Raw genomic sequence first — 9540 nt, 5'->3', positions numbered from 1 at the left:
TCATTCTTCTTGTCATGGAGTGTGTGTAATGGCACGAGTATGCCCACGCCCTCCTCCCGACACCCCTGCTGCCTCAGCTTTGCGAGTGTCTCTCCGAGGGGAACAATACGCTGCCAGGTCAGACTCTGCATTCCTACCTAAGGAAGGACATTAATTATGTGGCATCTCCTGTTCTCAGCATCCCACATGTAGTAGTTACAGAACCCTCACCTGATATTCAGAGCTGGGTACTCGTGTGATCCCCTGAATGCGGATGAGGGAACAGAACTGAGGATCAAGGGTGTGAACCAAGTTGTCCAAAGTCACATCCAAACCACCAGAGGGACGTGGTGCTGAGGTCTGTGCCCACGGTCTCCTGCATCTACAACATCTACAAAACATCCAAATCCTCTTGGGACAGTATCTGCAGTCACACTGCTGGTCACATACCTGTCTCCACAGGTCTCAGGACCTCGATCTTCTGGTGCAGCGTGGGTCCTCTCTCTCTCGGCTTTTGCTGGCCTACCTGTCCTCCTCCCTGAGAAGGAACATGGAAAAGAAATGGTCATGATTCTCTCCCCCGCCCCAATCCTCCAGAATCAACACCCCGCCCCCACACTGTTCCTGGGCAAGGTTTCCTAAGGGACACCCCGTGCCTCTGTCTGTAACAGGAGGATACTCATCGCGTGCACTTCCTAAAATATCCTGGGAAGATCCAAGTTCGGGCAAAGAGCAGAGTCCCTGCGCAGAGGAAGTGCTGCCCAAAGTTACATTTGGCCCGCTGGGGTTGGGCCTGATGGGATGCAACCAACAACCCCACACTGAAGATGCTGGGGAGAAAACTGCATCTGTCCGCGATGGATACCGACCTTTTTTCCTCGTCATTGTTTCTTAGCCACACAGTATCACAACAACTATTCCCACAGTGTTTACATTGCATTATGAATTATAAGTCATCTAGAGTGGTTTAGAGCAGATGGGAGGTTGTGCGTAGGTTCGGTTCAAATTTAAGGCCATTTTCCAGAAATGGATTGAGCATGGGAGCATGTTGGTGCCCAGGGCCTCAGAGAGCCAGTGCTCTAGGGATAACCAGGAAGGACTGTATTTGCTGGTCCTGCCTCCTTCCTAGGAGGCTTCCAGTTTTCTAGCCCAGGCACCTAATGGTTGCTGGAAGCCTTTGGCTGTGGACCACCCACACATGGGCTCCAGCCTCACAGGTGACCAATCCTCCCCTGACTGACCGGAAACCCTCCACGAGGTCTACCAGGGAAACGACCCTCGGCTTTCCCTCCATGGGCCCTTCACAGCTCCACTTCACTTCACTAGGGGGCGTCTGGTCTCTAGAGCCCCATGCCATCCTGGATGGATGTGCCTTCACCAGGCCTGGGAAGAAAGCAGTGTGTGAAAAGAGGGCACGTGGCTGACTTCGGTACAAGCCTGTAATCCCAGCTGCTCCAGGGCCAGGGCAGGAGGATCTCAAGTTCCACACCGTCCTCTGCAACCTAGGGAAACCATGTCTCAAAATAAAAGTAAAGGGGGCTGGGGATGTAACTCAGTGGTCAAGCACTTTTGGGTTCCATCCCTAGTTCAGAAAAAAAAAAAAAAGGAAAGGATAGAAAAAAACTAAAACTTAAGAAAGGAAGCAAGGAGGAAAGAAAGAAAAGAGGAAGCAAGAGGTTAGCACACAGCGTAGTCCCTGAGGATGGCTCCTCCCACTCTGAGGACCCCCGGTAGGGGGCTTTCTCTGTGCCCAGGAAGCTGACTGGGGACACTGGGCACATGGGGAGTCCAGCTACCGACACACAAGTCTCACAGACCCACTAGCCCCCCCCCCCCCGGACCCTGTCCCTCCCCCAGCTCCAGGGCCCCACAGGCTCATGCCACTGTCGCTCCTGTCCATCCCAGGCCCTAGGGATGAGAATGGACCTCCCTGGGGCTCTCTGAGCCATGTCCCCAACCATGACCTGCTGCTGGTCGATCACTCTTCTTCACACCCTGCGGCCCCCGTCAGGATCCGAGGCAGCTAGTTCCGAAGCCCTGGGCTGAGGAAGGAGCTCGTGCCTGCGCAGACCACGTGGGCCAAGTAGGGGCAGCCACCCACCTGAAGCTCCCAGGGAACTGTGGCTCTTTCCCGCCTTCTAGAGAATGGAGGGCGCCACCTAGGGCAGGCCTGGAAGACGTCTGGGACTGGGCGAAAGAGAGCTTCCAGACGCCCGAGGACCTCCAGGGCACACCTCTTTCCACCTTCCAACCAATGGGAATGCAGCTGATGATCATGTGGGTGTCTGCAACCAATAAGAAGCAACGGGTGGGGAAATTGAGGCTCCACCCATCAGATCTAAGGGCCCCTTAGGATAGTCTCACCAGTGTGCTCAGGGTGCAGGGGGCATGTTCTGTGGTGTTGCATTTCCATTGGTTGGAAGGTGGAAAGAGGTGTGCCCTGGAGGGCCCTCTCAGTCTGGGGAGGTTAAGGCACACCTGTGAGCCCGGGTGGGGGCGCCATGACCCTGGCTCACCTGAGGGCTGCTCACTAGCAGTTCCGTGGTCCCACCTGACAGAGGCTGAGGAAGAGAAGCAGAGGGGTCAAGGGGGCGCTGTGACGCTAGGGCGTCCCACAGAGGAGGCCTGGTGCTTGGTCTGTGTGGCGAGGGCGGCCCCCAGGCCTGTGGTGGTAGCAACATGCTCAGGATCCTGAGAGGGTTTATTGCCTTACTTCGGAAGAGGGCGGAACCCGATGAGGGGCAGCAGAGGCTGCTGCAAGGTAGTCCTCTGTGAGTCCCCTTGGCCTCCACAGGAGGAGCCTCCTCAGAGGGGGCCTCTCCTCAGCCCGCCCAGGCTCACGGGGCTCACGGGGCTCACGGGGCTCACGGGGCTCGGGCCTAGCCGGAAGGGCAGCGGGGGTGCTGCCATGGTGTGCCTGGAGTGAGGGTGGCCCAGGGTCCTCTTCGAACCTCGATCTTAAGTCTCCCGTTGGTCCAAAGGGGAGGGGTGTTTAGACGGCCACAGAGAAGGCCCTGCGGCTGCCACCCCCTTGCGTGACACCCCTTTCCATTTCCCGAGACGTGAACCGCCCTAATTCGGGGGTGAACTTGGTCTCTAACCCAAATAGGCATGTATTTGAAGCCGAGGGCGCGAGTCTTAACGTCTCCCGAAACCTTTTATTGCTTCCGGGAGATGTTGAAGGATCTGGAGATCCTGCTGGTGATGTTGAGGAAGGGTCGTTGCAGCCGTCCTGGAAGCTTAGAGTCTCCTGCATGCAGCCATGGTGATCGCATCAACATTCACACTCTCACTTGGGCAGGGCACTCACAGCTCCTAACAGGTGGCATCTATGTGTCAGTTAATACTCGCACCAACCCCGAGGCACAGAAACTTATCGACGTTGTTTAAAGGTGAAAACAGGTCCGAGGAGTGAAGAAATGTGCTCAGGGTCAGTGTAGGACTTATTTGTAGTGGGCATTTGCATTGGAGCTTAAATGATGTGATCTTTGTTTTTCTGTGTCATAGGTGACAGCAATTTGAGATCTATACAGGGGGTTGTGACAACTTTCTGTACTGATTATGGCCGGATTGATGGGTCCATCTACTTCAGTACTGATGCTGTGACTGGTAATGTGCCTCTGAAAGCTGGTCAAAAGGTTACTGCACTTGTGGAAGAAGATAAAGCAACTCATGTGTTGAAAGCCATCAAAGTAAGATGGAGGGCTGGGGATGTGGCTCAGTGGTTGAGTGCCCCCTGAGTTCAATCCCTAGTACCAAATTAATTAATTAATTAATTAATAATAAATAAATAATTGTTAATGATGATATCATTGGACTCTATAAAATTCTACAGATTTTCTGGTAAAGAGCCATCTTCTGGCTCAAGTTGTGGCTCGGTGGTAGAATGCTTGCCTAACGTGAGGCACTGGGTTCGATTCTCAGCACCATGTAAAAACAATAAAATAAAGGTATTGCGTCCATCTACAACTAAAAATACATATATATGTGTATGTGTGTGTATGTGTATATATATATGTATGTATATATATATATATATATATAAAATATATATATATATATATTCCTTTTCTGAGGTATGCGTTCAAGGTGGAATACATACGTCAAACACGGTGCATTTTAAACTTCTTATTCGTAGCTTCATTAAGGTATGGAGTTCTTGCATTATTTCCTCCAACACCATCTTTTTTCTTTATTGTATATGTTTATTTTTCCTGTAAGATAAGTATGTCCATGTTGTCCATGTGGCTTTTGTGTTCAGCAGGAATTCTTGGGCTAATTCCAACTCATAATGTGCACACACATTCACTTGCCTTTTCTTCTGAAAGTTCTCTGTGCATTTACATGTCAACATTTGACCAGCCTGGATTTGATTCAGGTGAGCGGTCTGAGAGAAGGACCCATATCTTGGCTTGCTAATTGCTACCCAGTTGTCCCTTACGGTGAATTGGATGATCAATTCACTCTATCCCCCTGTTGATGGGAAAGGAAAGGCCATGTGCATGGTAAGATGTTTCTTCATAAGCCTTTGAATCTGTCTGTATGCCCTACTGTGTTAGTGATGGTAGCAAGGGAAAAGAAAAGGAATTTGGGAGAGGAGTTTGACGTGTAATCTGGGTGGGGGCAGGGTGTGGTGGGGCGCCAGCCTGCTGTACAGTATGGCTGTGAGCTAGTGTGGAGTCAGGGCACAGAGTTATGAGAGGGTATATGAAGGATCACCCACTTGGATTCTGACGAAAGTGGTGCTGGATAGACAGCCAGGAGCCTGGTGCTTTCTTCCCCAAAGAAAGTGAATCTGGGCAAAAGGACCTTGAGATTGGTATTGACAGCTGGAAAGACATCAGTTTTGATATAGCAGTAGCAATGAAATAGGCTTTAGAAAATACGTGGAAAAAACGTTACATCTTGGGGGCTCATGTTTCCAACAGAAATCTTTGAACCAAAAAATATCACTCCTAGGACTTTGGCGCTACAGAAGTCAATGAGAGGGGTAGGCGATGCATTGCAAAGGATACAAACTAAATAACACATAATGTGGGATTGGATTGATTGATTATGACAATCCATTCATAGGGATGCTATATTACCCTTTCAGTAGTCTTGTTTTATGAGAAAGATTAGGACCTGAAACCTGTAACACTGCATGGCATATTAAGTTTTGTTTTGGAAACTGGGCATATATTTATTCACAGAAAAAAATGTCTGGAACATGATGAATGAAATAATACAGTTGATACCATAATATATTCTAGGCAATGGAAAACTGTAAATGATGGGTGCTTGTTTTCTGCTTCATATTCATCTGTCTTTTCCTTTTGTCTTTAATGAGAATGTATTGTTTGTGTAATTAAAAACATTTTTTTTTTTTTTTGGTAGCGGGGACTGAACCCAGGGGTGCTTCACCAATGAGCCACATCCCCAGCCCTTTATATATTTTATTTAGAGACCGGGTCTTGCTAAGTTGCTTAGGGTCTCGCTAATTTGCTGAGGCTGGCTTTGAACTCGCGATCTTCCTGCCTCAACCTCCCAAGCCACTGGGATGACAGGAGTGTGCCATCATGCTCTAATCAAAAACAATTTTAAATAAGGATCGTTACTTCTGATGAGCTGAAATATTTGTACCCTCTCTGTGGTAGAAAAACTAGGCCCTAATGCCACTTGCCATTTTTAGATCTCTTCCTGTCGTGGTTATTTCTCCAACTCTCTCTCATGTTTTTCTCCCCCAGGACCAGATCTTGAAAATTGTGTTTTCCTCCCTGTTCTCCCAACCTGTGTTTGTTGTTCCTGTCTCTCTCTGCACCTGCCCCCACCCCCTTTGACCAGGTAAAGACTTCGTCTTCTTGCAGACAAAGCTCAAGTCTCACCTCCTCCCAATAAAACCCCGTTTTCTCCAAGGCTAAAATGTTCTCCCCCTGGGGATTTGCAAGACCCATTTTCAAACATGATTTATAGCCATTATCACAACTTGTTCAGAACTAGATATTTTCTCTATTGAACTTTGAATTCCTCTCTGGCAAGGACATTATATTTTTCATATTTGGGCCTAGTGCTGTGAACACATTAAACACGGATGCACAATTAACATTTTGGATGCGGTTTTGTAATCCACAAAGCACAGACGTTATTCTTAGCATCCTCTCATGTTTATGATGTACTTGTCATGCGAAATATATGGACTAGTGTCAAAGAGGGTAGTTTAAGATATTTCCTGAACACCAACGGTTCAACAGAGGTGGGCAGTGGCTGTATTTGCTGTGAGTCACAAAGTCCTTTGTCTCTGACACAGGAATCGTATGTCTTGCAAACCTACAATGACCAGGCTAACTCATTGAATTGTAGTTGTTATGAGGGAGATTCTTAGGGGATCATACACGCTCTTGTTGTAAAAATTAGTTTTGTTTGAAATAAGCGTTTCCATGTGTTACAGGTGGATGCTATATCTGACCATTTTGATGATTCTGGGCCATCTGACCTTGGAACCAGTGTTTTAATCAGTCGTGCCACCTTAGTGACAAAGGACGCGGTCTACATTAATAAAGATACTTGCTTCTCACTGTCTATCGTTCGTGATGGTATGTTTTGCATTTGCAGAGAAAGAGCTATGGCTATTACGTACTTGGCTGCAGTTTACAGCTCTTGGATATGTGACGTGGGCCCTAGGAATTGAAAAAAATGCACGATACAGGGACAGACAGGTGATATTCATAAAAACATCAGCGATTCCCTCCTTTGTGTGAATGCAGTCCTTAATGTCTATATAAAATTTCACTTATGTGTGTAATGTTAAGTCAAGGAAAACATTCTGCAAGTGAAAAGGATACCCTTCTCCAAAAAAATGAAATGCTTCAAAATGAGATTGGAGACAGCCTTATACCTCTGTGTGTGTGTGTGTGTGTGTGTGCGCGCGCGCGCGCGCGCGTGCGTGCGTGCGTGTGCGCACATGTGTGCACATGCTCATTTTTGCATTCTATTTGTGATCGGCAGATAAGTTCCAAGATTTTGTTTCTAGCCAATGCTATACTGGCAGGTACCCAAGTTCAATCATGTGCTCTCACCTATGTCCTTAGCTGACTCTCCCAAAGGAGTTGTGAATGTTGCTAGTTGATTAGTGAATCCCGTGCCGCTGCCAAAAAGTTGGCTGTGACACGTGGTTGACACTTTTCCGCATTTGACTTTGTTAAATCGGGACAGGAGAAACGGTGGCTACAGGCATGTAAACTGACTTTCCAAGAGCAGGACTGATATGATTTATATGTCTGTTTAAATGTGTACAGAATGTACTTTACATACAATAGAAGGTGTGTTAGGGTATTGCCATGTCAAAGGGACTTATGAAATGGAATGTGGCCTAAGTGAAGAGATAATGACGCTGAAATCTCTCCATGGTTATTTTAGGCTTCGTGCCTTATAAGGGCGACTGGCTAGAGGTCGAGTATTGCGTGCAGCCGGGCACCTCAAACATCAATGCCCTCTCCGTGAAGCCCATGAACTGTAGGCATGTGGATGAGGTAATCTGTGTCCATGTTTCACTGGTCATTCGTTTCTGCCTATCCTTCCTTTAACGATAATTTTCTTGAGGGAAAGACTGTTGGGTGTGGTTAGAAATCTAGAAAATGTATTTCTTGCCAAACAGAAACCTATTTTCTTATAGAAAAGGAAGGGCTTTCAAAAGGATCTAAATAAAAAGTAATGTAGACCACATGCATAATTACTTTCTAAGTTATGTAGTTGTTTTTTTTTTTTTTTTTGTATTAGAAAGTTATTAGAGGGATATGGGAGTGGCTCCGTGGTAAGGCATCTGCCTAGCATGGGCCATGTCCTGAGTTCAGCTGAGTTCAGTTCCCAGGATCACCAAAAAAAAAAAAAAAAAAAGAAAAGAAAAGAAAGGAAGAAAGGAAGGAAGGAAGGAAGGAAGACAAGGAGAGAAAGAGAGAAAGAAAGAAAAAGAGAGAAATTTTCCAGCATGGTGACACATACCTGTAATTCCAACTCCTTTGGAGGCCGAGGCAGGAGGATCAAAGTTTGGAGACTAGCCTCAGCAGCTTAGTTTTTCCCTGTCTAAAAAAATAAATTTAAAGGGGCTGGGGATGTAACTGGGGATGGTAGAGTACCCCTGGGTCTAATCCCCAGTACCAAAACAGACAACAACAAAAAATTCTGAGAGCAACAGTTAAGGAAAAGCAATTTGTGTGCCAGAAAGTTTGGGGAAAAAATGAATGAGGTGGGTTGTGAGTCTGGAGCTTACTGGCAAAAGCTGGGTAATGACTTGGGTACTGCAGCCTGAAGATGAGTAGGAAACTCAGGGAAATAGGATCCATGTCTATTGTGGGTAATATTTAGCCCAAGGTCTCTGGTCACAGTCTCGGGGCCCGTCTCCAGAGATTTCAATTTAATTGGCATGAGGTGGGACCTTGGCACTGGTGTGTTTTAAAAGCACCCCTGGCATTGCCAGTGTGCCAGGCAGGTTGGGAAATCAGTGCCAGGGTTGGAGTTGACCCACAGGTTAGAGGCAGAGTGAGGAGGTGCAGAGCTGGTGAGGATGGACTGTGCTTTTACACAACCATTCCCATCATTTCTCATCACAGGTCTGCATTAGCAGTGTACATGGGCGACATGGTGTGGTGGACGACACCATCTTTTTCACTTTGGATTCTCTGAAGCTTCCTGCCGGTTACGTACCTCAACCAAATGACATCGTTGATGTGGTTATAGTAGAGAGCGTTCAGGCCTGCTATATTTGGAGAGCAGTTTCTATGACCCCTGTGCACATATTGTAAAAGCAAAACCCTTTGTTTCCTGTTGGTCTTTATTCCCATGGGCAGTAAAGGGCCTGGTATTAAACCATTAAAGAAAAGCTAAGCTTAGTGAGCCCAAACAATACATTAAATTAGCCTTTTCTTGTAGACTTACTGGGTAGCTCCCTGGGGACCATGGTCCCACTTTAGAGATGTGCCTAATCTGTTCAAAAAGATGCTAAAACTGGTTCCTGATTGTAGGATAGAAGTAACGTTGCTATTAATTACACGGAAGGCCACAGTGGATGTTGACAGATGCGTGGGCTGTGGATCCCACCACTACCCATTTAATTCTCCTCTTTGGCCAATGTGAAAGAGAGCTCTCGGAGTGAAACAGTGGGTTTTAGTCAGCCCAAGCAGGGGGTGATTGAATTCTTGGCTTTCCATGGCCAGGAGTGGATTCTGTGCTGATGGTGGGTGGTCTCGTATGACTTTGAAGTAACCCAGGGAGGCAAAGTACTTAAGAGGCTGCAGGGCCAGCCCATTAATGGGCAGGATTTAAAGTCACAGCTTGCCTTCAGTTTTGAGTCCTCCTTCGGCTATCTGCCCAAATTTTATTTTTCCACAATATTCTCCATCTGTTGACACCATCTCAACCTATTAAATTTAGTGTTTACCTATGTCCCTTCTTTCCCATACTAGTATGGTAATTCCATGAAAAGAGGGCAGTTTTTGTTTGTTTTCATTAACCCACCAGCCAGCATGTACAATAGTGCCTGGTAGATACCAGGAGCACGTTGCATGTTATTAAGTTCAATAAATGCAT

At 47.0% G+C, this 9540-nt stretch overlaps 1 protein-coding gene across 1 annotated transcript; it reads left to right on the top strand.

Moving 5' to 3' along the window:
• Positions 1-3153: 3153 nt before the first annotated feature.
• LOC124109485 (cancer/testis antigen 55-like) lies at positions 3154-8752 on the top strand (the record flags this gene model as incomplete). Its single annotated transcript, XM_058586646.1, has 6 exons — positions 3154-3301; positions 3487-3671; positions 5706-5792; positions 6407-6551; positions 7375-7487; positions 8565-8752. Coding segments are annotated over exons 1-6 (866 nt in total), but the record flags the coding sequence as incomplete, so codon positions are not given.
• Positions 8753-9540: the final 788 nt, after the last annotated feature.

Source organism: Marmota monax, unplaced genomic scaffold, assembly GCF_021218885.2.
Source record: "Marmota monax isolate L192 unplaced genomic scaffold, Marmota_monax_Labrador192_F-V1.1 WCK01_AAM20220418_F8-fsc00333, whole genome shotgun sequence".
Classification (NCBI taxonomy): Eukaryota; Metazoa; Chordata; class Mammalia; order Rodentia; family Sciuridae; genus Marmota; species Marmota monax.
This window is presented reverse-complemented; position numbering and strand designations above follow the sequence as displayed.